Source organism: Vipera ursinii (genome assembly GCF_947247035.1).
Source record: "Vipera ursinii genome assembly, chromosome: 15".
NCBI classification, from domain to species: domain Eukaryota; kingdom Metazoa; phylum Chordata; class Lepidosauria; order Squamata; family Viperidae; genus Vipera; species Vipera ursinii.
Genome location: NC_139528.1, coordinates 2,023,339 through 2,050,793, shown reverse-complemented (window position 1 = coordinate 2,050,793; position 27,455 = coordinate 2,023,339). Strand labels below are relative to the sequence as shown.

The window sequence follows — 27,455 nt, the reverse complement described above, 5'->3', positions numbered from 1 at the left end:
AAAAGAGCCAAGGTTGCCTACCCCTGGCCTAGGCCTAGGCCGCTTTATGACTCATGGACTTCAACTCCCAGAATTCCTGAGCCAGCCATGTTGAGGGAAAAGGGAGAGGTTTCCAAGCTGAGCCAGGCTGGCTCAGGAATTCTGGGAGTTGAAGTCCACGAGTCATAAAAGAGCCAAGGTTGCCTACCCCTGGCCTAGATCTGCAATAAAGGCACGAGGCTACAAAGAACCACATTCTTCCTTCCTTCCTTCCTTTCTTTTTTTTAAAGAAAAGGCCATTTATATTCATAAAATGATACAATTCTGCCCAGTATAGAAATGTAAAATAAATTATACTGAATGTTTCTTAATCCCTGCGTGGCACAAAGGGCGGTTTCGCTCCCTCTTCTGCCCGAAACGGGAGAGGCTGTGGCTAAACTGGAATTGCGTCCTGTGCCTCTCTTTCGTCCGTGCCTCTTTGGTATCGGTCGAGAACCGGGCACCGTCCTCCTTGCCCGTGGCGCCGAGTTCAAATTCGCCCGCCTCAGCTTTTGTTCGATCGCGTCGGTGGTGCAAACCGGCGAGCGGAGCAGTGGGAAGAGTTCGAACGACCTCAAACTGGCCAGCTTCCTCCTCTTCCGATGATCTCCTGGGACGGTCACACGCCCTGGTGCTTTTTAAACCAGCTTTTAGCTCGCTTTTCAAGGCGTGGCAATCAAAAATGTTGCTGCCCATTTAAAATCTGATGTTGGGACCGGGCTGGTGCCCAATTTATTCCCTCACTTTTCACAGCTGCCCAGAAACTTGTCCCATGATATTTGGCTACAGAGAAGTTGTCTTACTTCAAGGCAACAGGGTAGATTTGAAAAAGGGGTGTCCTCCCCCCCCAAAAAAGGTATATCTCAGTGCCCTCTCCTGATTCTGCGTTCGGACGAAGAAAGTCACTGCAGAGGTTCAGCAATATCTATTGTCTTTCTTTGTCTCTAAGGGTAGGGCCAGTTCTGGACGAATCCTCTATCCCAACAGGATAGCATGGCTTTGTGGGAATCTACTCCATCGATCTGCCATCGAGGATCTAGCAGGATATCCGGGCAAATCTTTACGGGTGTCTGCAGACCGAGACAGATCCCAAGAAGGTGAATCGTTTCTTCGAAAGGAAGTGGAAGCTGTATGGATCTTTGCGACTTTGGTCGCGGAAGAAGTGAGGCGTCCTTGCAACTGGACTCTTCGCAACGTTACTCTTGCTTTGCTGGCCCCCCCCAATTCGGTGGTCCCCGTTTTTCTCGACCTCCTGGGACATGGGAGATGGGGTTGCGGGACCCTCGGGGGACAAGACGCAGAAGGAACTCTTGGCAATCGAAAGTCCGACGCGATAAAAAAATAAAATCTCTTTACTTTCTCCCCTCGTACAGGAGATCCGACGCTGCCGAAGGACACCCGAGCAGACACGGTGCAAATCCTGACCTCTCTCTCTTTGGAAGGTTTGGGGCGGGGCACCCCGCTTCCAAGTCTGAAAGCACTCGGTCCGCTTGTCTTTAAAAACGAAAAGAGTCACATTCCCACGTGCCGAGATTTGGACCTTTCCGCGGAACGAGTCTTTTCTTCAACCTGAGATATCAGATGCCAAATGCTTTCGTGGTAAGGCGGGCCCGGCGGCTGCTCCGGGGAGCTAGCGGCCCTCAACTCTTGACCCAGGACCCTTTTAATGCCAGCTGGACGTCCAATGAGGAGAAGGGAAATCCTCGCTCTTTTCTAATCCTCGCTCCTTTGTAAACGAGATTCGTTTGCCAGATTACTTCTCTCTCTCTCTCTCTCTCTCTCTCTCTCTCTCTTTCTCTCCCGGGGTTAAAAAAAATGGCAAACCCAGAGCGCAAGGCTACGGGGTTATAGTAGGAGGGGTCCTAGCCCCCATCTTACACCGCCAACTCTCTTGATTCGTACATTTGCGTGTACTTTGGAGAAAAGATGCCATGTTACCCGAACGAGGAGATATCCCTGGATTTGAGGGTTTCCTTGTCCGGGGAGAGGAACACTTAATGTTCCACGTTCGCCAGTCAAGAAAAGTAAGCTACCTCAAATACACTGGCAGCTGGAATTGGGGTGAGGGGTTCGTGGTTTGGTTACATGGCAATAGCTTTAGACTTCAAGCCACGGTGGTCAGTTCTCGGCGATGGCTACGAAGACTGATCTGCTCCCGTTTTGGGCGGGCTCCCATTCCCGCGGCGGAACACGGTCTATCCGTTGTGTATGGCGCTCCGCTTCGTGGCCTCACACTTTCAGCGCCTTGTCGGGCACGCTGGGCTCCCCGCCGCCACTGTTCTTCTTCTTCCGCAGCGTCTCGATCCAGCTGGCGCTGGGGCGTCCGCTGAAACTGGAAAGGGCCAGCGAGCTGAGCCGCATGTTCTTGCCGGACGTGATGAGCTCGCCAAAACCTTCCTGGTGGGAGAAGGCGTAGCCGGAGCGTCGGGAACCGGCGCGGCCAACCCGGCCCATGCAACGGTGCTGGGTTTTTTGCTTCTTGCGAACCAGCTGGGTGTAGCGCACCTGGGGAGGAGAGAAAGCCGAGCGAAGAGACGTCAAAGCCAGTCAGCTCCTCACCAAAACCTTCCCACCTCTGCTCCTTCTTAATCAGGCCAGCATCCCTAACCCCAGGCCCACCCCATTCCCAATCTGAACCTTAGCTACATCCACAATCCCAATCCTAACCCCAATCCTAACCCTAACCCCAACCCTAACCTTAACCCCTAACCTTAACCCTAACCTTAACTCCAACCCTAACCCTAGGCCCACCCCATTCCAAATCTGAACCTTAGCTACATCCACAATCCCAATCCTAAGCCTAACCCTCCTTAATCGGTCCAGCATCCCTAACCCTAACCCCTAACCTACATCCACAATCCTAACTCTAACCCCAATTCTAACCCTAACCTTAACCCCTAACCTTAACCTCTACCCTTAACCTCTACCCTTAACTCCTATCCCCTAACCCCTAACCCTAAACTTAACCTCTGTCCTTAACCCCTAACCTTAACCTTAATGAGGACCCAGATTGTTGGGGGCAATTAAGCTGACTTTGTAATAATGCCGCTTGGGGTGTGTGTGTGTGTGAAAGCGCTAATAAGCAGGCCTATACATAGAATGAAGGCTATTGCTAAGCACATTGGTTTGTGCTTAAATTGTAAGCCGCCCTGAGTCTTCGGAGAAGGGCGGGATATAAATGGGATTAAAATAAAATAAATAAAATAAAAAAATAAACTCCAACCCCAACCCCTAATTCTAACCCTAACCTCAATGCTGACCCTACTCAAAACCCTAACCCCACCCCTTTTCAAACTGCAGGTCCTCCATGATTGACAGCCACCGCGTTCGGTGACCGTTCAGTGTTACAAAGGGGCTGGAAAAAAAGCCCCCCCCCCAAGCTAAAACCGTCCGGCACCCTCCGTCGGCCCAGAGGATCTTCCCGCAAGGAAACGGCCTCGCTCCCGGGCGCCGGCCTTCACCCACCGTGTCTGCCAGTTCCGGTCGGAGGTCCAGCTTCAGGAAGCGGAAGGCCACCACCGGCACGATGCAGACCACGGTGGTCAGGGCGATGGTGAGCCAGACCGCGGGCCGGGCCAGTGTGTTCTGGGCGTTGCCTGGCAGGAGGGGGGAAAAAACGGTTCGGGAATTAAGACTCCTTAGTCTGAAGGCAGCCGAGAAGGGGAGACGTTTCCCAGAATGCACTGCCCCTTTCCCTGGGAAGGATTGCCCCAGGCCAGGCACAGAGAGTCCTCGACTTGCAACAATTCCGTTAGTGGCCGTTTGAAGTTACGGCGGCATCGAAAAGAAGCAAACTTATGACCGTTTTTGACACGACCGCCGTGGCGTTCCCCACAATCACCTGATCCCAACCAATTGGGACGCTGGACCGTTGACTCATGCTTACGACGGGGTCGTGCGGTCCCTTTTTGCGACCTTCTAAGCAGTCAAAGTCGACGGGGCAAAGCCGGGTTGACTTAACAAGCGTCTGCCTCGTTTAATAACTGCCGCAGTATAAACGTGGCAAGAGAAGCCACAAAACGGGGCAAAGCTCCCTTAGCCAATGTCTCGCTTAGCGACATAAATCCAGGCCTCCACTGTGGTCGTACGTTGAGGACTCCCCGTATCCGAATTCTCCCACAATGCCCACACCCTTGGCAGGTAAGATTACGCCCCAAACTTTGCCAACAAGCGCATTTCTTCTGCCAAAAAGAGGTTTTAAGGGCCAAGGGAGATCCCCCCCCCAAAAAAAAGACAGAAAGGGTTTTTTTCTCCCCTCTCCCCCCCGCGGACTCACCGACGAAACGAAACTGGTTGGGGAAGAGTTGGAAGAGGCCGTTGCTGTGCATGACAAAGAGGATGGCAAAATAAACAGCCAGGCTGCCCCAGATGAAAAAGTGATTGATGGCCGTCCAGAATCCGGTATCCAGGCCAATCTGTGGAGGAAGGAGGAAAGGTGACCACCAGGAGATCTCCGGAGGTGATCTGAGGGCTTATTCCAGGAAGCTTCGGCAAATGCCACCATCGCCGAACCTTAGCGAAAGCTGCCTAAGTAAGTGTGCCCGGCACCCCCTGGTCCAAATCGGGTGGGGCATTTCCCCCCCCCCGAGCTTTTGTCCACCGACAGGCATGGCAAAGACATCAATGAGGTTTCAGGCACACTTATTTTGGGGAACGGGGGGGGGACTGAATCCGTGGGGAAAGGAGTGGAGGGAATCTCTCTCCCGTGCCCTGGCAGAGGTTGAAGAAAGGGGTGAGACGCCACGGACCTGGACGCTGACCACGATGACAAGGGAAGTGGCCACGGTGACGGCAAAGGATTGGTAGTCGGCCAGCTGGGCGTTGTCGCTGAAGACCCCGTAGGGGATGAAGAACATGAAGATGGAGGCGTAGATGCCCTGCGCGATGCAGATGAAGAACTCGCGCTTGTTGAAAAGGAGGTTCAGCTGCCCCGGTTCGTAGAGTTTGGGGTACTCCAGGCTGCGGTGTTCGGGCACATCCTGGGGGAGAGAGGAACCATCAGCGGCTGTCCCTCCCTCCCTCTTTCCCTCCCTCCCATTCTCTCCTTCCTCCCTCCCTTTTCCTCCTCTCTCCCTCTCTCCCTCCCTCCCATTCTCTCCTTCCTTCCTTCTTCCCTCCCTCCCTCCATTCCTTCCTCTCCCCTTCCCCTCTAATCCATCTTTCCTCCCTCCCTCCATTCCTTCTCCTTTCTCTCTTCTCCTTCCTTCCTTCCTTCCTTCCTTGCTCGCAATCTAAACCTCCAAAGTGTGTCTCTGCCTGAGTCCCTGATCTTGGAGGCATATTCTGTAACAGGGACTCCTACAGAGACACAGCGGCAGCTTGCCTCCTCTCTTATTTTTTTTCGCCCTTTGTTCGGCTGCCCTCCTCTTCCCTGCCCGCGGACGCGAAGCCCGCCAGGGGCACGGACGGACCTGATCGAAGACCCCCATGGCGAGGACGGGCAAAGAGGTGTAAACAATGTTGTACAGCGTGATGAAGTACTGATCGTAGACGGTCTTCGGGGGGTGGGTGGGTAGGGGGAGGAAAAAAAAGGATGGGTTACTGCTGGGCTGTTTGGGCTTCCTGCTGCATCTGCTGGACCCCCCCCCCCCCGCCAGCCGCCGCCCATGCCCGGCTCCCTACCTGGGCGGAGAAGCCGCAGAAGAAGCCAAACCAGAAGTGCACCATGGTGAAGGCAAAGTTCTTGTAGAAGAAGTAGCAGAGGAATTTGCACATGCGCAGGTACGACCAGCGGCCGTGGACGAGGAGCAGTCGCTGGAGGAACTTGAACTGGGAGAAGGAGTAGTCGGAGGCCAGCACGGCTTGGATGCCCTCCTGCCCGCTGATGCCCACGCCGATGTGGGCGGCTGCCACCAACCAGGCAGGGAGGAAAAAGAGACAGGGTGTGAGAGAGCCGGCTTCAAGGCAGGAAACTACAATTCCCAGGGTTCCCCAGTCCTCACAGACAAGGCTGACCATTCTGGGATGCCACGTCCCGATCTGCGGACTTCGGTTCCCAGAATTCTCCGCTCCTTGTCGACAAGGCCAGCGGTCTCCTGATTGGAGGCCTTCCTTTCCCAGAATTCCCCAGCACTTGTGGACAAGCTGAGCATTTTTGGATGGTTCTTCCTAATCGGGGTGTGTGTGTGTTTATTTCCCAAAATCCCTCAGTCTTTGTGAACAAGGCTGAGAATTCTGGGATGCCTCCTTCTGACCTGGAGACTTCATTTCCCAGAATTCCCCAGCCCACAATTGCATGAGAATCCAGGGCCGGATTCCCCAATACTTTGCAGGCTTCCCGATTCAAACAAACACCCGGAAACTCACTCTTGATCATGCTGACGTCGTTCGCCCCGTCCCCGATGGCTAACGTCACGGCCTTCTTGTACTTCTTGACCAGCTCCACCACCTGGGCCTTCTGCAAGGGGGTGACCCGGCAGCAGATGACCACCTTGCAGGCGCACGCCGTCTCCAGGAACTCCAGTTCCATGTCGGCCTCCAGCGCGTGGGCCTAGGAAGGGAGCAGGGGGAAAATTCTGGGGGTTTTATGTGCGCCTAAAAGGATTTTTTTTTCTAATGGCACCTCCGCGGCCAGCAGCAGTCTACCTTAGAATGAGCTGTTCTTCCTGTTGCAGCCTGGACTGGCTACTCTCATTCCTGTGAAATGTTTCAGGCCTCAGAAAATTGGAGAGGAGGAGGAGAAGGAAGAAGAGGAGGAGAGAAGGAAGGAAGGAAGGAAGGAAGGAAGGAAGGAAGGAAGGAAGGAAGGAAGGAAGGAAGGAAGGAAGGAAAAAATGGAGGGAGGGAGGCTGAGAAAGGGATGGATGGAAGGAAGAAAGAAAGACAGAAAGATGGAAGGGAGGGAGGGAGGGAGAGAAGGGAAAGATGGAGGAAAGGAAGGAAGGAAGGAAGGAAGGAAGGAAGGTAGGTTGAGAAAGAGATGGATGGAAGGAAGGAAGAAAGACAGAAAGATGGAAGGGAGGGAAGGAGGGAAAAGATGGAAAAAATGAAGGAAGGAAGGAAGGAAGGAAGGAAGGAAGGAAGGTAGGTAGGTAGGTGGGCTTTCGTCAAAGCAGAGACTGTTGTCGTATGGACCGGAGGGTCAGTCTTGATGATCTCTAAAGCGCCCCCTCCCTTTGGCAATTCTACAGGCGCGAGTCCCAGATCGGCCTTTTCCTTTGAAAGCAGCTGCCTCACTCCGTACCAGGCTGTGTCCGTTGATGACCAGGGCGTATTCTCCGGCCACGGCCTCCAAGACGGACGTCAGCTTCGAGGCCGAGAGCTTCTCCTGAAAGGCGAAGCCGTTGCCCATCGACTGCGAGGCCTCCATCAGCTTCTCTCGGGCCTTCCTGTCAGAGGAGGGGGAGGCCCGAAGGAAAGGAGGAAGACCGCCGTCATTAAGTGTCCGAGGGTTGTCCCAAAGATGCTTCTTTCCCCCCCCCCAGGACTTTCTTGGGTTTTTTTTTCTCTCTGAAGAGGTTTCGCTTCTCATCCCAGAAGCTTCTTCTGCTCTGGCTAACAGCTCAGTTCTTCAGTCAGAAGTGAAGAAGCTTCTGGGATGAGAAGGGAAACCTCTTCAGAGAAAAAAACAAAAAAAACAACCCAAGTCCTGACTGGATGGTGGAGAATGGAGGGATTTATATTCCTTGCAGGCAGCTGGTCATTTGCCTTCTTTTAGAGCAGGGGTCTTCAAACTCGGCCCTTTTATGACTCATGGACTTCAACTCCCAGAATTCCTCAGCCAGCATGCCTGGCTGAGAAATTCTGGGAGTTGAAGTCCATGAGTCATAAAAGGGCCGAGTTTGAAGACCTCTGTTTTAGAGGGTCGTTGAGGCCACCCGGAGGCTTAGGACCAAGCCGGATTGGCTTGAGAGCCGTGTGACTCCCATAAAAATGGCCGCGATTGGCTGAGTGACGGCGGCAAGGTAGGTCGCGAAACGGGGCCGAGCTGACTTTGCAAACGCCTGGCTTAGCGACCGAAATTCTGGGCTGAGTTGCCGTCCGTAAACCGAGGACTTATCTGTATTTAAAATACGGACACAAGATCCCGGGAAAGGGAGGGTGGGGGGGGGTCTTGGAAAAGCCCACTCACCGCAGTTCTTGCCGGACCTCAAAGACGGTGTGGCCACCGATGACAAACACCTCCGTCATTTCGTCGGTCAGCATCTTGCAGGAATAGCCGATGTTGACCGCGGTTTCTGAGGAAGGGGAGGCAGGGTGAGGGTCCTGAGCCAAAGGCCATCCAGCCGAATCCTCCTTCGGAGCCAGTGGACTACAGGACCCATATTCATCTGTGCCACCGGGGAGGGAAAAGGTTTTCCCCTTCCCTCCTTTAAAGGGGTATCGGAGCCCTTTGGAGGCGACCAAATAAATAAATCACATCTCCCCACCCCCACCCCCACGAAAAAAAAAGACCACACAAACCCACGAAAATTGCAAAATACAGATTTGAACAAAGGAGATACAAAAAGTGGAAAGACAATAGAAAGCAAAAAAAGAAAAGAAAAGAAAGAAAAGCCGAAGGGAGAAAGAAAACGTAGAACGAAAATTTGGGAGAAGGAAAATATATATTTTATTTATTTTAATTCCATTTATATCCCGCCCTTCTCCGAAGACTCAGGGCGGCTTACAGGCTTAGCAGTAGCCTTCATTCTATGTATATGCCTGCTTATTAGGGCTTTCACACACACCCAAGCGGCACTATTACAAAGTCAGCTTAATTGCCCCCAACAATCTGGGTCCTCATTTTACCGACCTGGGAAGGATGGAAGGCTGAGTCAACCTTGAGCCTGGTGGGACTCGAACCTGCACTAATTGCAGGCAGCTGGTGTTACTTAAGGAGGCATTAGCAACACAGGCACACAAAAAATAAATAAATAAAAAATACAGAGAAAGGCATTGCGCAGAGGAAAGAAACCACAAATACATAAAGAAAATCAACAGAGCAAGAAGAAAGAAAGAAAGAAAGAAAGAAAGAAAGAAAGAAAGAAAGAAAGAAAGAAAGAAAAAAAGAGAAAGAAAGAAAGAAAGAAAGAAAGAAAGAAAGAAAGAAAGAAAGAAAGAAAGAAAGAAAGAAAGAGGAAGGGAGGGAGGGAGGAAGGGAGAGAGAGAGAAAGAAAGAAAGAAAGAAAGAAAGAAAGAAAGAAAGAAAGAAAGAAAGAAAGAAAGAGGAAGGGAGGGAGGGAGGAAGGGAGAGAGAGAGAAAGAAAGAAAGAAAGAAAGAAAGAAAGAAAGAAAGAAAGAAAGAAAGAAAGAAAGAAAGAGGAAGGGAGGGAGGGAGGAAGGGAGAGAGAGAGAAAGAAAGAAAGAAAGAAAGAAAGAAAGAGGAAGGGAGGAAGGAAGGAAGGAAGGGAGAGAGAAAAAGAAAGAAAGAAAGAAAGAAAGAAAGAAAGAAAGAAAGAAAGAAAGAGGGAAGGAGGGAGGGAGGGAGGGAGGGAGGGAGGAAAGAAGATGAGGGAGGGAGGAAGGAAGAAAATTTACAACCACCAAATTAAAACCCCCCTTTGGCACAAGCCAGCTTTCACCTTGCTTGTCCCCCGTCAAGACCCAAATCTTAATGTTGGCCAAGCTGAGCAAAGCCAGGGTCTCTGGAACTCCCTGCTGCAGTTTATCTTCAATAGCCGTGGCTCCCAGCAGCTGCAGGAGAGAGAAAACAGGGGGGAAATATTCTTAGTTTGATTACAGATAGGCCTCGAATTACAACCGTTCGTTTAGCGACCGTTCAAAGTTACAAGGGCACTGGAAAAAGTGACTTAGGACCGTTTTTCACACTTACGACCGTTGCAGCGCCCCCTCCCCTCCCCATGGGCCACGAGATCCAAATTCGGCCGAGGACTTAAGCTAAGTTCCTCCGGCTATCTTGGACCCCCAGACCCTTTGGGGAACCGGTTTGACGGTTAAGCAAACGGTCTTAAAAGAACGATGGGAAAAGGGGTGAGGGGGGGGGAGCAGCTGGAGAGGGAGGGGAGATGCCGAAATAGGAAAGGGGAGGGGTCTCGGCACCCACCACCAGGTCGTTTTCCACCTCCTCGTACAGCCGAGCGATCCTCTCTTCACGGCCTTCCCCGGCCAGCGAGGCTTCCTCCAGCCGCTCGGCCCAGCCGGCGTAATATTTCTCCTCCAGGTCCCGACAGGCCAGCACCAGCGTCCGGAGACCCTCGCCCGCGTATTCCTAAAATCAGGGAGAAAAATGAGACTGGAGGAGACACACACACACACACACACTGGCCGTCTTAGCCTGATTGCCACACACACAAGCACCGACACACACCCACACCCACACACCCACACACACACCCCTACATTGGTCACCTACATTGAGATGATCGGTGGTGACGTTGTATAATTCTTGGTGGCCGGGATAAAGCCGTTCCAGAAGGATGATATCGGCCCCTTTGCAGTACAGGCGGATTTGCCCCTCCGGATTCCTCACTGGAGGGGGTGGTGGTGGAGGGGGGGAAGAAGGGAGGGAGGGAGGAAATGAAGGAAGAAGAAAAAGAGAAAGGAGTACAGGAAGAGAAGGGAGGGAGGAAGGAAAGAAGGAGGGAGGGAGGTTGGGAAGCAATAGAAGGAAGCAATAGAAAGAAGGAAGGAAGGAAGGAAGGAAGGAAGGAAGGAAGGAAGGAAGGAAGGAAGGAAGGAAGGAAGGAAAAGGGAATTAGAGAGGAAGGAAGGAAGGAAGGAAGGAAGGAAGGAAGGAAGGAAGGAGGAAGGAAGGAAGGAAGGAAAGAAGGAAGGAAGAAAAGGGAATTAGAGAGAAAGGAAGGAAGGAAGGAAGGAAGGAAGGGAAGGAAGGAAGGAAGGATAAAGACAGGGAAGAAAGGTGGGAGGAGGAGGGAGGGAGGGAAGAAAAGTAAAAAGGAGAAGGAGAAAAAAGAAGGGGAAGGGAAGGATGGGAAAAAAGGAGTAGAAGAAGAGAAGTAAAGAAAGGAGAGTCAGAGAAAGGAAAGAAAAGGAGGATAGGAAGAGAAGAAGGACAGAAGGGAAGGGAAAAACAGAGTTTACAAAGGAAGATATATAATGTATTTACTGATAATAACTATACCCGGTTCTCCACCATCCATTTCCCCACCCCGACAGCCCTGCAAAGTAGGCCAGCTTTTGAGGGCTCCGTGATCTGCCTGGCTGTCCTCACCAATGACTGACATGCGTTTGCGCACGTGGTTGAAGTCCAAAATAGCCAGAAGTTGGTAAGTGACGGGCCGTCCCAGCTCCTGCACCGTGATCGTCTTCGGGGTGCGTCCACGGAAGACAAAGCCGAAATTGCGGGCGGGCGGTCACCAAGGCTCCCTCGTCAGGAGACTGGGCTTTGTAGTACAATTCTCCTGTTAAAGGGATGGAGGGAGGGAGGGAGGGAGGGAGGGAAGGAAGGAAGGAAGGAAGGAAGGAAGGAAGGAAGGAAGGAAGGAAGGAAGGAAGGAAGGAAGGGAGGAAGGAAGGAAGGAAGGAAGGAAGGATTAGAGGGGGCAGGAAGGAAGGAAAGATGGGAGGGAAGAAGGAAGGAAGGAAGGAAGGAAGGAAGGAAGGAAGGAAGGAAGGAAGGAAGGAAGGAAGGAAGGAAGGAAAAATAACAGACCATTGCTTCCAGACAGATTCTGCGCACAATCCCTCCTTCTCCAGACTTCTTTTGTTTCTCAGCGTTTCAAACCTGAGCTTCAATTTCCTTTCCCCACCTGGGCACTTCTCTTCAGACATGACGGTGTGGCAGAGGGACAGGAGGCGGAAAAACTCGTGGACGTGAAGGTCACCCAGCTTGACCGCCTTCCAAAAGCCCGGTGTCCCAGAAGGTAAAATTGGGATCCGCCAGCGAGTTGAAGGAAAAATCCACCGGATCTGTTTTCTTGGGGGGGGGGGAAAGAGAGAGAGGGAGGGAGGTTAGAACCAGCCTGGAGTGGAGAAAGAAAGAAAGAAAGAAGAAAGAAAGAAAGAAAGAAAGAAAGAAAGAAAAGAAAGAAAGAAAGAAAGAAAGAAAGAAAGAAAGAAAGAAAGAAAGAAAGAAAGAAAGAAAGAAAGAAAGAGAAAGAAAGAAAGAAAGAAAGAAAGAAAAAAAGAAAGAAAGAAAGAAAGAAAGAAAGAAAGAAAGAAAAAGAGAAAGTAAAGAAAGAAAGAAAGAAGAAAGAAAGAAAGAAAGAAAGAAAGAAAGAAAGAAAGAAAGAAAGAAAGAAGAATGGTTGAAAATGCACAAGCTATAATTTGGGGAGGGGCTACATAACGCAAGATCCCGGAAGGCAATTCAATACAGTTGAAACTAGTAATGGGACTGATGACACAGCAGGAATAAACCCTCAACAACACCCCTGTGAGGTGGGTTGGGCTGAGAAAGAGGGAGTGGCCCAACGTCACCCAGCCAACTTTCATGCCTAAGGCGGCACTAGAACTCCCCGTCTCCTGGTGAATGGCCCAAAGTCACCCAGCCGGCTTTTCCGCCTAAGGCAGAACTAGAACTCCCCACCTCCTGCTTTCTAGCCTGGTGCCTTAACCACTAGGCCAAACTGCCGGCGTTATTACCTTTCCGAGCTCCGCCTTGTATCCAAGATCATCCAGAGCGTCTCCTGCGGAAAGGACCAAGACTCAGAGCGGGGAATAGGAGGAAGAGAAGCATCAGTTCTTCCAAATACAGGTAAGTCCTCAAACGTATGACCATCGTTCACCCACCCAACTGATGACCACCTAGCCTACGGTCATAAGGTACGGAAGAGAGATGGCGGAGGGACGGAAGGCTGACCGTAGCTGCGTCCGTGGATGGAGCACTTGCTGAAGACCATGATGTTCTGGGTGAGGTGCCCGTCTTGTCCGAGAATATGTACTCCACCTGGCCCAATTCCTCGTTGAGCGTCGTGGTCCGCGCCTCGGCCGGCGTGCACCGTTTCGCACAATACATTTTCTTGTCCCAGTTGATGAAGTAGCTGTGGCCCAGGCGAATCACCTCCACGCTGCCGGAAAGAGAGCAGGGACGGTTGGGAGCCCCGAAGCCCATGTGCCTTCGCCCACCGACAGGATGCCCAAAGTCCCTGTGGCAGTCTCTCTTTTCTCCCTTTATTTACTTTTACTTAGACAGATAGACAGACAGATGATAGAGGGATAGATAGATAGATAGATAGATAGATAGATAGATAGATAGATAGATAGATGGATGGATGGATGGATGGATGGATGGATGGATGGATGGACGGACAGACAGACAGACAGAGTGACAGACAAATGACAGAGGGACAAAGAGAGAGAGAGAATGAGAGAGAAAGACAGAGAGAGGAGAGAGAGACAGAGACCTGCCTATCAAATTGGTTTTCTGTTTGTCCCTCAGCCTCAGCCCCTCGGGTTCTAAGACAGACTGCTCCTACCCATGGAGGCTCTCTTCCTTTGGCCGATGTGCTTCAGGAGCATTCGTATTTCTTTTTTTCAGGGTGAGGGTCTGCTTGAGGGGGGTCCACAGGAAATGAGCAATCCATAAAAGAATAGCCGGGGGGGAGGAACAAAGAGAGCCAGAGGAATGGGCTGGCCATGGGGCTCTGATTTTTGCTAAAGGTTCCCCCGCACATGCGTACTAGGGGCCGGTGCTCATTTCCGTTTCAAAGCCGAAGAGCCAGCGCTTGTCCGAGGACGTCTCCGTGGTCATGTGGCCGGCATGACTAGACGCCAAAGGCGCACGGAACGCTGTTCCCTTCCCACCGGAGCGGTCCCTGTTTTTCTACTCGCATTTTTACGTGCTTTCGAACTGCTAGGTTGGCAGAAGCTGGGACGCGTAACAGGCTACGGCCTTGGAAAGAAAGAGGAAGGGGGAGCAGTCGGGGGGGCGAGGGAGGCAGGAAATGCCACAAGCCAACATCCAAGGGAAGATTTGGTTCCCACCCGGAGCTTGGAAAAGCAGGGGAAGGAGACCTCTTACCTGGGGGCTGCAGAGCGAGAAAGCGACAGTCATGCAGGGGCAGGCAATAGAAAAAGAGAGTGTTAAAAAAAAAAAAAAGGAAAGTGAGGGAAGAAAAGAAAAGAGAGAAAGGAGAGGAGAGGAGAAGCGAAAGAGAAGAAGAGAAGGGGGAAAGGAAGATAGAAGAAGGGAAACGAAAGGAAGATAGAAGAAGGGAAAGGAAAGGGGAGGGGAGGGGAGGGGAGGGAAAACACTCCAAAGGGGGGAGGGGAAAGAAGGAGACACACCTGACGTAGAGAGAGATGGGGACCACAGTGTTGAGGATGATGATGTAAGACCAGAAGGCCAGGAAGCCGGACAGGAAAGCGCTGTCCACCACTTTGTCCCACGGCAAATAAATCTGGAAGCAGACGCCCACCTCGTATTCCCAAATGGAGTTGCCGATGGCCAGGATCACCCCCATGCAGACCAGGAAGCCGAAAATCTGCCGGACGGGAAGGCGACAACAGCTCAGCTTGCGCAAAAGAGGAGAAAAGGTGGAGAAGCGGGACAGCGTCCTTCTTTGCCGCCCCCCCCCTCCCCTAAGTGAGGTTCCCCTCTGTCTCCTGTCCCTTTTCATCCAGATGCGGGTCAATTCCACCTTTCAAGCGGTCAATTTCCAAAAGATTCTGGATCAGAACTTAAATCCACCCGGGCAGCTTTGAATAATAATCCAGAATAGCGGTTTTCCAGGTGGAGATGGAAGGAAATGAACGAACTCCAGTAAAAAAAAAAAAATCCGCTTTCCTACATTCTCCAGGACAACCACCCTGCAGAGCAGGCCACGGGCTTGACTGTCCCCTGGTGGGACGTTGCCAGAAAATTCTCTGCCTCAGTTTGTCAACGGGAAAAAAACTGAAACAGTGTCAGCTATCTACTCAATGCCCCCAGGGCTGGGAAAAGGCGGCCTCTGCGTCCTACAAACAGAGAGTGAAGAGCACTGGGTTCGAAACACGGGCACAGAGTGGGCGGGGCTCACCTACCCAAAGCACCAAAGTGTTCATCAAGCGGTCGATGCTGGTCCTCTTGAATTTCGTGCGGCCGCTGTTTTGCATTAATTTGGTATCCGGCCCTGCAGAAGGAGAGAATCAAAGAATCCTTCTGGCAAAAATGACTTTTTGTCAGATGCTCAAATCGGACACTGATATATGCAGAGATGCGAAGGCGGTTGAGGTCCCAAGCATGTTGCAAAACTGACCACTGAAACGAGGGCAAATTTTTTTTTTTTTGCAAATTTAAATTGCATCTAAACCAGGATTTCAAGGAATTGCCCAAGGTTGCGTCCTTCCAAATTTACCTTTCTTACTTCCCCCCCCCCTCTCTCTCTCAATTCTGAATTTATTTTTATTTAGTTATTTTTTGAATTTATCTGACGCCCATCTCGTAACGAAATGATTCTGGGAGGATGGTCAAATTGATTTCAATCACGTGATCGTGGGGATGCTGCAAAGGTCGTCAGGGTGAAAAACGGTCAAAAGTCACTTGTTGCAGTTCCGTCATACCTGCAAAGATGACCAGGCCGAAGCACCACTCCGTATTACGAAGGACACAGCCACGCAGCAACATATTTTGATTGCTCAGGGGGTATTTGCTGTCTTTCCAGTACAGCGTCCCGCTGAATTTGTCGAGTTTATTGTTAGGGGGTTCGCAAATCACCTCTCCTGAAATTAAAAAAAAAAAAAAATGGCCAAGGAGAAGATCAGTGACATAGTCCTCATTTAATGACAGTAATTTGGACTGGGACAGTCTTAAAACATGATGTCACGTGTCTGCACCCTTTAGTGACAGCAGTTCTGGCGGTTGCCGTTGTTTAAGTGTGGACCGCACGCGTCATTATGCAAGGACCTCGCGTGAACACGACTTTCGACTTCCCACAGGCTTCCCCAGTGAATTTACTTGACAGGGAAAGCCACTAATCACAATCGTATCACTGGGATAACCAGAATTTTGAGGACTGGTCATTAAATAGCACTCGTTTAGCATAGTCACCAGTTTGAACAGTCACCGAACGAGCAGACATTAAGTGAGGATTACCTGGGCTGCATAACCTGAATGTTGAGCTCAACAATCAAAATAACATGCAATCTTAGAAAGGGGATTGGATTGTGAGAGCCACTAATTATAATAATGATGAATTTTACCATCGAAGTGTGCAAGGTTGTTGGTGTCAATGAGCTCAGACGTCACTGGGGTTGCCTGTCGGACTTTCATATTGGTCTCCCTGCAGAGAAAAGCAGTTTAATCATGGCCAGGAGGAGAGAAGACGGTCTCCAAGCGGCTTCTTTAAAGCACTGTTTCTCTAACTCGGAAACTTTTAAGACCTGTGGACTTCAACTCCCAGAGTTCCCCAGTGGCTGGGGAAGTGGAAGTGCACAGGTCTTAAAATCACCAAGTTTCAGAAACTGGGGGATTCTGGGAGTTGAAGTCCACAAGTCTTAAAGCCACCAAGTTTCAGAGATATTGCTTTAAAAGAGCGGGCACAACTGGCGCACACTCACCCGTCCAGTTCGGCTGTCTCAATGTAACAAAGTCCGTGAGGCTCACTGCTGGACAGCAGAAGCAGATCAGCCTGGATTTGGGCAGGGAGAAGAGGTCAAAATAAAATAAATTTTAAAAAAAACAACAGATCATGATTTATCTCATTCACTAGCAGAACAATAAACCCTCAACCCAACCTTGGATCAAAACATAGCCAGAGATGCTGGGCTCAAAACATGAGTTTTAAGCGGACAGAAGAACACCATCCGTTTATTTTTACTGAAGATAATTCTTAAAATTAAAATTATTGGGGTTCCTATTAATGCTCCCCCCCCAGCTCTCTCCATCCATGCATCTATCCATCCAATGCAATTGAATTTAAATGCAATTTAAATGAACTTAAATGAAGCATCTGAATTTAAATGAACTTAAATGAATTTAAATGAACTTAAATGAAGTGCATTTGAATTTAAATGAATTTAAATGGAATTTAAATGAATTTAAATATCAATGAAATTTCTAAGAATTTAAAGACAATTTAAATGAACTTAAAGGAAATGCATTTGAACTTAAATGCAATTTAAATGAATAAATATAAATGAAATTTCTAAGAATTTAAATGTAATTTTAATGAACTTAAACGAAATGCATTTGAATTTAAATGTAATTTACAAGGAATTTAAACATAAATGAAATTGATAAGAATTTAAATGCAATTTAAATGAAGTGCTTAAATGAATTTAAATGAAATGCAATTGAATTTAAATGAAATTTGAAAGAACTTAAATGAAATTCAAATGAAATTTAACTTTCAACCACAGCCTCTTTCTCTCCCTATTCTTCCGCCCTCTGGCTGCTTCCGAGACTCCGTCCACCGTCCAGGACAGAGGAACTTACCGCCACAAACTGGTTGTTTTCTAATTTTATGATATCACCAACCCGGACGTTCATCCATTGCTCTTGTTGGAGGCTGGCGGCGAGAAGGGAATCCAGAAAGGGCAGGGAAGACCAGAAGGAAATAAAACATTTAGGAAGATGAACCCGGGGGTCGCTTCGGCATTTCGAATCTTCTCTGCGTTACCCTGCAAAGCCTCCATGCTTCAGCGCAGTCTACCTTTGAATGCCAATGACCCACAAGGAACGGCAGGCAGGAGATTTGGGCCAGAGAATGGGAAATTTAGCCTTTTTTGGTGGGGGGGGGGGGTCGGAGAATTTTTGGAAATCTTTTCCAACCCTTTGCAAAGGACAGGGGAGTCCTCGGCTTACGACCACAGCCGACATTTCCTTCGCTAAGCGAAACAGCTGTGAAGTGAGGTTTGGGCCCATTTTATGACTTTGCTGGTTAGAACGTTGCAAAAGGGGGAGGGGGATCCCCAGGATGCTGCGACCGTCATAAATATGAGTCATTGGCCAAGCGTCTGAATTCGGATCACGTGATGCTGGGATGGCCGTTAAGTGGGAAAATTGGTCCTACGTCCCTTTTTTTCGGTGCCGTCGAAACTTCAAACGGTCACTAAATGAATTGCCGTAAGTCGAGGACTGCCTGTGTTCCCCCTAACCCTCCAAAACAACTTCCGCGCCACCCCCACCCCCAAAAATTGGGGATTGTACTCACGTCCCGTTAATCAGCAGTTGGGAATGTCGGCTGTTCACCTGGTTATCACTCTTGTGGCGAAACTGTCAGCAGAAAGTCACGTTGAAAGGCGAGGATTCGAACCCAGGACCCCTCTCGCCCAAGATTTCGAGCTAAATTGACACCCCCTGCCCCAAAACTCCCCCCACACCCCTCTCCCTCCTGGAGGTTAAAACCGGACACAGCTTGGTAATAGGCAAGGACTGCAAGTTGGTTTTTTAAGAAGAGATTGGACGGAGATTGGTCTGAAACGGTATCACCTGCTTGAGCAGGGGGTTGGACTAGATGACCTCCACGGCCCCTTCCAGCCCGGTTTCTCAAAAGGGCTCAAAAGGAGAAATTCCGCCTCTTCCCAGTACTCACGTAGTCGTCGGTGGCATCCTTGACGGCTGTGATGGTCAGGACGAGGACTAAAGGCACGATGGTGGTGAACCAGGACAAGGAGGAGATCTGGGGGATCAGCTGGGGGGAGGGAAAGCCCGGAGGGGCTGGGTTATTGATCTGGACCCCCCGCCCGGGGGAGGCCTGGAGGGCAGCGCTCAAAGGACCAGGGCGGAGATGAGATCCCGGCAAGGATATGGCTAGAGAGGAAGTGAACGCGGGGAGGGGAGTGGAAGAGAGAAAGGAGGGAGGGAGGGAGGGAGGAAGGAGGGAGGGAGGAAGGAAATGGAGGGAGGGAGGGAGGGAGGAAGAAGGGAGGAAATAGAGGAAGGGAGGGAAGGGAGGAACAAAGGAAATGGAGGGAGGGAGGGAGGAAAGATGGAGGAAGGAGATGGAGGGAGGGAGGAAGGAGATGGAGGGAGGAAGGAAGGAAATGGAGGAAGGGAGGGAGGAAGGAGGGAGGAAGGGAGGAAATGGAGGAAGGGAGGGAGGGAGGAAGGAAGGAAATGGAGAAAGGGAGGGAGGAAAGAGGGAGGAACGAAGGAAATGGAGGGAGGGAGGGAGGAAGGAAATGGAGGGAGGGAGGAAGGAAATGGAGGAAGGGAGGGAGGAAGGAGGGAGGAAGGGAGGAAATGGAGGAAGGGAGGGAGGGAGGAAGGAAGGAAATGGAGAAAGGGAGGGAGGAAAGAGGGAGGGAGGAAGGAAATGGAGGGAGGGAGGAAGGAAGGAAGGAAAAGAGACTGAGGAAAGAGGGAGGGAGGGAGGAAATGGAGGGAGGGAGGAAATGAGATGGCAGTGAGAAGGAAGGAAGGAAAGAAAGAAGGGAGAAAGAGGAAAGACAAGAAAAAAGAGAGACGAAGGAAAGAGAGAAGGAAGGACAATATGAGAGAAAGGAAGGAAAGAAAGAGAGAGTAAAAATCTTGCAGAGAAAGGAAAAGACAGCAGTGAAAAAAACAGAAGGAAAAAGGGATGGGGGACAGAAAGCAAGAAAAGGGATCCCCGTAAATGAAATCCCCTTTTTTGGGGGGGGGGGGGGGCGGGGGGGCGGAGTTAACTGGGCCAAACTGTGGTTTACTGAGACACACACACACACACACACACACACACCCCCTTGCCATTTGTGCTAAACTGGGAAGCTTAGAGGGGACACTCCACGGGAGAAAAAGGGTGTGAACCCCCTGATTTGTTTGGGGTTTTTTTTTTTGGGGGGGGGGGCTCTCCCACCCACCCCAAGGAAGAAATCTCACCTGGAGAATGAGGAGGAAGAGGAAGTAAGTGTTTGCAACTTCCTGGAACTGTTCAAACAGGTTGATTGGCAGGAAAGTGACCACGTTGTATTTCGACGTCTTGATGCAGTTACTCTGCAGAGGAGCAGGAGAAATAAAATGAAATAAAAAAAAATAAAAATATAAAATAAAAATAAAAATTTTGCGTATTTCGCGTGCAGTTTTAGCCTTGCCACTCACCGCGTACTGAAATTTTTCGTTGTATTCTCGAGAATTGGGCCTCACGCGCCGTTCCTCCTCTGGAAGAGAACCAAGCCGGGTTAGCGGGGGGGGGCGATCACGCCGATCGACAAAAACCAGGGTTACTTTTCCCCTCTCATCTGGGATTTCAATCAATGTTAGTTGAGTCGGAGACCCCGGGGCCCAATGGAGAGCGCCCGGTTGAGCTGGGCTGGGTGAGAAGGCGGGCAGCCGTGCTCCGTCCTTGGCTGCAAGTGTGCCTGGCTGTGCAAAGCCCCCCCCCAAAGACACACACACACACACACACACACACACACACACACACACACGGTCATACATTGCAAAGAATGAATGAATGAATGAGGAGGAGGAGGAGGAGGAGATGAAGAGGGTGGAGGAAGAGGAGGAAAATGGAAGAAGAAGGTGGTGGAGGAGGAGGAGGAGGGAGGGAGGAAAGAAAGAAAGGAAAAGAGAAAGGAAGGAGGGAAGGATGGTAGATGGTAGAAAAAGAAGAAAGAAAGAAAGAAAGAAAGAAAGAAAGAAAGAAAGAAAGAAAGAAAGAAAGAAAGAAGAAAGAAAGAAAGAAAGAAAGAAAGAAAGAAAGAAAGAAAGAAAGAAAGAAAGAAAAAGAGAAAGGAAGGAGGGAAGGATGGTAGATAGAAGAAGAAAGAAAGAAAGAAAGAAAGAAAGAAAGAAGGAAGGAAGGAAGGAAGGAAGGAAGGAAGGAAGGAAGAAGAAAGAAAGAAAGAAAGAAAGAAAGAAAGAAAGAAAGAAAGAAAGAAAGAAAGAAAGAAAGAAAGAAAGAAAGAAAGAAAGAAAGAAAGAAAGAAAGACATTCGGGATTCTACAACGGAGAGGACATAAGGTCACTTTTGAGAAAGCTGGAAAAGATTTCCTTTGGGGGGGGAGGAAAAAGCAGGGTTATCTGTCCCCCCCACTCTCCCTAATGCAAAGGACCGGTGGGGTGGGGAGGGGGGGGAAGCCGGGGAAGATGAGGTAATGAGTGCGGAGTGTGCCGCAGCAAGAACTGCCTCCCCGGAGAGACAGACAAAGCTCGGACAGCTGGCTTGGCACCAGATCCCACCCCCCCCAAGCCCCTCGCCCCCTCTTTCCAAAGAGACCCCCCCTCCCCTTTGCCCCCCTACCTGTCCCCCAAAGCAGCTGGCTGCGGGCATCCGTGCTCGCCACAGCCACCCACGGCCATTTCTCGGGCATCTCCTTGGGGATGGTCATGGTTACGGCCGGGGGGTGGGATGGGGGGGTCTGTCTCCCGGATGGACAGATGGACTCGGGGGTCCCTTTCCTCTCTCTCTCTCTTCGCCCCCCCCCTCGACCGGCTGCAGAAGGGAAAGTCTACCCTGACATTGAAGGAGAGGGGGGGGCACCTCCCACTGCTACCCAGCAGCCAATCAGGGGCAAGGATGGCGTCACCAAGACGACCGCTTGATGGGGAAGAGCGGGGGGGGTGTGGGGGGGTGAAGGGGTCTTTCTGGGTTGCTTTCCCCTTTGCAGAAGCCCCCCCCCCTCGCTCAGCAAAGGATGGGCTGACGGGTCAGCAAGAAAGTCGAGGAAATTTTTATCTTAATTTCTGTACTTATTATATGTTTGGCTGTTAGCCGACCTGAGTCCTTCGGGAGATAGGGCGGGATATAAATCCCATCAATCAATCAATAAATCAATCAATAAATAAATAAATCGAGTGAAAATTAAAATCCCCCTTCAGGATTTCTGCGCTCATGTCTTTCTTCCCTTGGGCGGGAGGCTGGGATCAGGCAAACAGAACCTAGAATCCGACGGCTGGAAGGGTCCCCGGAGGTCATCTAGCCCGACCCCTGGCCAAGCTGGTAGAATGATAGAACCCTAGGGCTGGAAAGGTACCTTGGAGGTCATCTAGTCCAACCCCTTCCCACTCAACCCTGACTTTGGGAGGGCGGGGGCTAGCCCAACATCGCCCGGCTGAACGTCCTGCCTAAAGCGGGAGTGGAGACTCACCGTCTCCTAAGGATTGGCCCACAGTCACCCAGCCGGTTTTCACGCCTAAGGCAGGACTAGAACTCCCTCCCTCCCACTGGGTGCCTTATCCACTAGAGCAGGGGTCTTCAAACTTGGCCCTTTTATGACTTGTGGACTTCAACTCCCAGAATTCCTCAGCCAGCTTTGCTGGCTGAGGAATTCTGGGAGTTGAAGTCCACAAGTCATAAAAGGGCCAAGTTTGAAGACCCCTGCACTAGACCAAGCTGCCTCTCCGTTTTCACACTTTTCCACAGAAATTGCATCCCGAGGCCTCGGATTCTCCCTCCCGCAGAGCCTGTTAGCTAAGCATAGTCTACCTTAATCTTCTTTCCTCCCAGATAGAGACTGGGCTGTGTGTGTGTGTGTGGGGGGGTGTCTTACCTGCAGGGTGTTTCTTAGAACAAAATTCCATGGCCTTTGCGGGTCAGGGGTCAGGCCCATTGGAGACACTGCAACGGGGAGAGAGAAACACCTGTTGCAGGAGGAGGGGGAAAAAAACAACAACCAACCAGCACGCTAAACCTGGTTATTAAACTTAGCCTGTCCTCGAATTTCCACAGTCCGTCCATTCAGAAATAAACTTGTCATCACGCCATCCAGGAAAACTGGGTCTGTTTGGGCCATGGGACGCGAGTTCGAGGACGCGCTTAGACAATCCCAAGCCAACTGCGCAGCATCGCTGTGATTGTGGCTGGCGACAAACCCTTCACAAAAGGCTCTTCTGCCGTGCTCCACCCACCCCACCCCGCCGTCTTTCTTGCGTCGACCACACAACGCTTCCTTTGCTGTGACATCCTGGGCGAAAAAAACATGTGTGGTTACTTTCTTCCTAGGTCGCCATCCGGATGGAGGTGCGACGTGACGCACGACAAACACAACAACCACGGCAATCAGCACAGTAAGCGAGCAGCCAGGAAGTTGGGTGCCTGTCCCACCTCAGTTAAGCGCCCCTGGAAGCGCCCCTCCTAAGCCAGGTTTACTTTTGCGACAAACTAAGGTTTATCCCTAAATGTCTGAGTGGACCCAGCTGGCTGAGAGACCGATTTGAGAAACAATGGGGGGGGGGCAGGGAGGAATAAGTGCTGGCTGGGGGTGATGGGAGTTGTAGTATCACAAGTGTGCAGCATGACACAGTGGAGAAGGCGACCGGGCCCTGCCCCAAAGGAAGGGAATAGGCAGGGGAGCTTCAGAAGAGCCTGGATTCCAATGCCCATCAGCCACAGCTAGCTGGGAAGGGTGGGTTCTTCTGGGGAGAGGGCTGGCTATGTTAGATAGATAGATTAGATAGGATAGATAGATAGATAGATAGATAGATAGATAGATGATAGATAGATAGATAGATAGATAGATAGATAGATAGATAGATAGATAAGGAAGGAAGGAAGGAAGGAAGGAGGGAAGGGGGAGAGAAAGAGAAAGAGAAAGAAAGAAAGAAAGAAAGAAAGAAAGAAAGAAAGAAAGAAAGAAAGAAAGAAAGAAAGAAAGAAAGGCAAAGAGAGAGAGAGAAAGAAATCAATTCATCCTCAACCATTTTTGAGCTGATCCTGCCGTTCAGCAGCCAAAACTCAAAAACAGAAAAAGGCTGGATTTTTTTTTTAAAAAAAAACAGGCCAGGAAGGAGGTCCTAGTCCTCAACGTTTCCCTCCGGTGGTCTGGTTTGCACTCGTTCTGGAAGATCTGGCATGGGGGGGGAACGGGGGGGGGGAAGCAGGAAGCATCCGCCATGTGGCCGAGACTCCAAGCCGGAGAAGCAAAGCAAAAAGCTTTTTCTCTGTCTTTCTCCTCTTTGTAAACCATCATCCAAGCTATTAAAAACACGAGGGGGGGGGAGGGAAACAACCTACAAAGGGGAGGGGGAAACTCAACAGTGGGGTGGTTTTTTTTGGGGGGGGAGGCCCCCCCAAGGAAAAAAAAACAGCCTTTTTTTCCACCACCCCCATCCCCTTTCTCTCTTCGCCCCCCTCCCCCAAGTTTGTTTCCTGAGCAAATATTTAATTCCCCAAACCGCAAAACATGGAGCAAAGAACAGCTCTTGCCTGACACGTTTGCTTCCGAAGTTTTGTAAACTCAACCTCCCTCCCCTGGATCTAATCCTGGATCTAATCCTGGATTTGGGGGCGGGGGAGGGGGGAGGCAGCGAAGATCTCCAGAAAAAAGATCTTTTTTGGGGGGTCTCGGGGTGGAAAAATGAGGTCGCAGGGCGTCAGTTTGGGAACCAGGACAAGCTTTTAAACCCAGCATCCACCGTTTAAGGGTGTGCCAAGAAAAAACAAACCACATTCAACGGAGCCACTAAAGGCAGGGAAAATAAGCTACTGATTTATTTATTTATTTATTTTAAAAAAGGAGGCTATTTAAGCAAAATCGGGCTTGAAAAATAAAAACATTTTCCCAAACCAGCCAACCAGGAGAAATTTAAAACCCTCGGCTCTTGATATCCGACCGAGACTGCATTTGGCATTTTCAAGTTGCCCTTGGGTTTCTCTCCGAAAAGCCACCTTGGGATGCTCCAAACCCAGCTTGTTGCATTGGCCCTCATTCTTGGTTTGTTCAGCCCGGCTTCCCCTCACCTGACATCCTAAAACAGGCCAGGATTCGGTGTCCCAAACGGAATCCACCAGGCCTGCCCGTCTCCGAAGATGACACGAAAACACTTTGACTCCTTCCAGCTTTTTTTTTTTTTCCCTCCAGGTTGGGACAGAGGCCAAAATAAAACATAAAAATTGAAAAAAAAAGAGAGAGAGAGAGAGAAGCTAGCGGAGAATTCAGGGGAATGACCAGCAGAAGCTGTGCAGAAGGTGAAAAACTGGGATTTCTTTCTACTTATTCGTTCACCCTTGGGAACGGGGCAGCCTCGGCCAAGGCTGGCGAAAGGAGCCTTGCCAGCTTAGCAGAAAATTAGCAGGGGATCTGGATCGGGGTTTTGGGCCAGCCAGGCTGGGCCGAGGGCAGGAGCCCCAGGCGCCAAGAAAAATGCAAATGGCTTGGCTAAATCCGTTGGCTTTTGCGTCAATCGATTATGGGCAGCAACGAGGGACGGTGGGCCTCGGCCAAAAGGTCAAGCGTGGAAGAGAACAGACTGTCTGGCATGAAGCACAGGGGTGATGATTTATTGGGAATATTGCCCTGCTGTTTTCTTTGCATACTTGTACTGTGTTGGTCTTATTTTTTTTGATATGGTCTGTTCTGTTCTATTCTATAAGAATAGAATAGAATAGAATAGAATAGAATAGAATAGAATAGAATAGAATAGAATAGAATAGAATAGAATAGAATAGAATAGAATAGAATGGAATAGAATTAGAGTAGAGTAGAATAGAAGTAGAGTAGAGTAGAGTAGAATAGAAGTAGAGTAGAGTAGAATAGAAGTAGAGTAGAGTAGAATAGAAGAGTAGAGTAGAATAGAATAGAAGTAGAGTAGAGTAGAATAGAAGTAGAGTAGAGTAGAGTAGAGTAGAGTAGTATAGAATAGTAGAGTAGAGTAGAGTAGAATAGAATAGAATAGAATAGAAGAATATAGAATAGAATGTAGAGTAGTGTAGTGTACTGTAGTGTAGAGTAGAGTAGAGTAGAGTAGAATAGAATAGAGAATAGAGAATAGAATATAGAATGGAATATAGAACAGAATAGAATATAGAGTAGAATATAGTGTCAATTGTCACTTTGAACATACACTAATCGTACATTAAAAGGAAATTTCGTTGCATTCAGCTCTGGAAGGGTCACCACCTCCAATATACACTACATAAATATGACAAAAATAAATACAGAATTATCCACAGACGCACATACCGATATAATAAAAAGCAGTAACCCGCTGCCTCTCTATTCTACATTCTCTATTCTATCCGATCAAGGACAAGATTAGCCGCACAGAGAGCCCAATTTCTCAACCTTGGCAACTTTCACACGTGGGGACTTCAACTCCCACAGTCCCCCAGTTAGGGGGAGGGACTAAAAAAAAACCCCTTCCTTTTTTAAAAAAAAAAAAAGCAAACAGCTTCCTTAGCTTGAAAACTTGGAAGACAACCCCCCTCCACCCCCTTGGAAGCAGCAAAGGGAAGGAAAGTGACTCCAGAGCAGGCGGATCCAGAAGAAAGACAGCAGAGAGGTGGAGAAAAGAGAAGCCAGAAGCAAAATCAGGGGAGAGTCAGCGGGAAAAAAACAGGCCAGCCACGGAACAGAATCTAAAAACATAAAAGATGGTTTGCAAGGAGACTTTGAGATACGACGGATCCATTTAAGGCAGAGTACAGACAAACAAACAAAGAAACAGAAACGAAACAACAACCAAAAAAAAAACCAGGCAGGCAGGATTGAATATTCCCCTTTTTCTGGCGTTTTTTCTCTCGTTTCCTCTAAATCCCAGGCGTTTAAACCGGGTGCCCTGCCGCCGAGTTGGATGGAAGGCTGCCCCCCCCCCCGCCAAAATAGGATCTAGTGGATCTAAGACTAGAGAATTGAAGTTACGAGGTGGCCTTCAGTTGGTTTGAAGACACCGCTGAGCATCAGCATCCTTTGGGAAAAGCACCTGGAGAGTCAAAGGAGATTGCGCAATCCTGGCTACTAAAAAAAAAGTTAGTAGGGATCAGAGCAGGCTTTCCTGGAAAAGCAGAAATTGCAGAATGAAAAAGGAGGGATGGAGTCCAGGCCAGGAGTGGAGCCCCACTCCCCACTATTTGGGGCCAGGGGTCTCCCCCTCCCCCACGCCCAACCCCCAGGAAAACCCCAAAGCCTCCCCCTCGCCTGTCCCAGCTGGGCTGGAAAGCACCTCCCATCACTCTGGGCCCCTCTTCCCCAGCGCCCACGCCGCTGGCTAAAGGAATCCGGCAGCCGAGCCCGGTGCCCACGCAGGCGGCTTGGGCTGGGGATGATGGGAGCTGCTGCTGTGGCTGAGGCTGGTCTGTTTTCAGAAAAGCCCAAGCTTTGTCGGGGGAGAGGAGGGGAGGGGGGAGAGGACCCCCCTAACTAGCCTCTCAGCTAATCAATCAGCTGATCAACCCATCCATCAGTACAGGGGGGAGGGGAGCGGTCCCTGGAGCACTGGAGGGGGGGAGCATCCCCTCTCCAATCCCCTAATCAATCCCCTAATCCATCTTCTAATCCAGCGTTTCCCAACCTTAGGAACTTGAAGATGCGTGGACTTCAACTCCCAGAATTCCCCAGCCAGCATAGCTGGCTGGGGAATTCTGGGAGTTGAAGTCCACGCATCTTCAAGTTCCTAAGGTTGGGAAACGCTGTCCTAATCAATCCCCTAATCCATCTTCAATCTAATCCATCTCCTAATCAATCCCCTTATGAATCCTTTAATCAGTCCCCTAACCAATGCCCTAATCGAGGCCCTTCTCAATCCCCTAACGCCTAACCCAATCGATCAATCGATCGATCCCCCATCCATCAGTCAAGCCCTGCCCGCCCGGGTCGATGGCCAAGCCGGCGCCCGCCTTACCTGCAGGCGCCTCCTCCGCTCCGGGGCTCGCCCTTCGCCGCCGCGGCCGCTCGGCTCCATCCCGGGCAGGGCCGCTGGGGGGGGGGTGGCGGGCGGCGCCCGGGCGCCCCTTCCCCAACGCTGCCCGCCCGCCTG

The 27,455-nt window shown here is 50.3% G+C and overlaps 1 protein-coding gene across 3 annotated transcripts; it reads right to left on the bottom strand.

Annotated features, from left to right (window-relative positions):
* Window positions 1-315: 315 nt before the first annotated feature.
* ATP8B2 (ATPase phospholipid transporting 8B2) lies at window positions 316-27,455 on the bottom strand. Of its 3 annotated transcripts, XR_014493864.1 has the most exons (19): window positions 27,321-27,455; window positions 22,253-22,320; window positions 19,859-19,917; window positions 19,640-19,753; window positions 18,375-18,473; window positions 17,994-18,055; window positions 17,276-17,348; window positions 16,399-16,469; window positions 16,042-16,121; window positions 15,403-15,561; window positions 14,884-14,972; window positions 14,149-14,345; window positions 12,722-12,929; window positions 12,505-12,548; window positions 11,670-11,836; window positions 11,132-11,321; window positions 10,313-10,428; window positions 10,004-10,168; window positions 9,587-9,633 (listed from the first exon to the last, which is right to left on the bottom strand). XR_014493864.1 is itself a non-coding variant. In XM_083374493.1 (16 exons), the coding sequence occupies exons 4-16, from the start codon at window positions 11,142-11,144 to the stop codon at window positions 2,248-2,250; spliced, it is 1,926 nt and encodes a 641-aa protein (XP_083230619.1). In that variant the 5' UTR covers window positions 11,145-11,321; window positions 11,670-11,836; window positions 12,505-12,548; window positions 12,652-12,697; the 3' UTR covers window positions 316-2,247. The 3 variants fall into 3 exon arrangements, 1 of the variants encoding a protein (XP_083230619.1); XR_014493865.1 differs by lacking the exon at window positions 27,321-27,455 and having other exon boundaries at window positions 22,253-22,932; XM_083374493.1 differs by lacking the exons at window positions 12,722-12,929; window positions 14,149-14,345; window positions 14,884-14,972; ... (8 more) ...; window positions 22,253-22,320; window positions 27,321-27,455 and adding exons at window positions 316-2,523; window positions 3,484-3,614; window positions 4,295-4,433; ... (5 more) ...; window positions 8,090-8,195; window positions 12,652-12,697 and having other exon boundaries at window positions 9,522-9,633.

Coding starts and splice junctions, on each gene's coding strand:
- ATP8B2 (XM_083374493.1), bottom strand. Junction 8,196..9,521: donor CTTGACGGGGGACAAGCAAG/GTGAAAGCTGGC, acceptor CCCCTTCCTCAG/AAACCGCGGTCAACATCGGC. Junction 3,615..4,294: donor CAACCAGTTTCGTTTCGTCG/GTGAGTCCGCGG, acceptor CCCTCCTGCCAG/GCAACGCCCAGAACACACTG.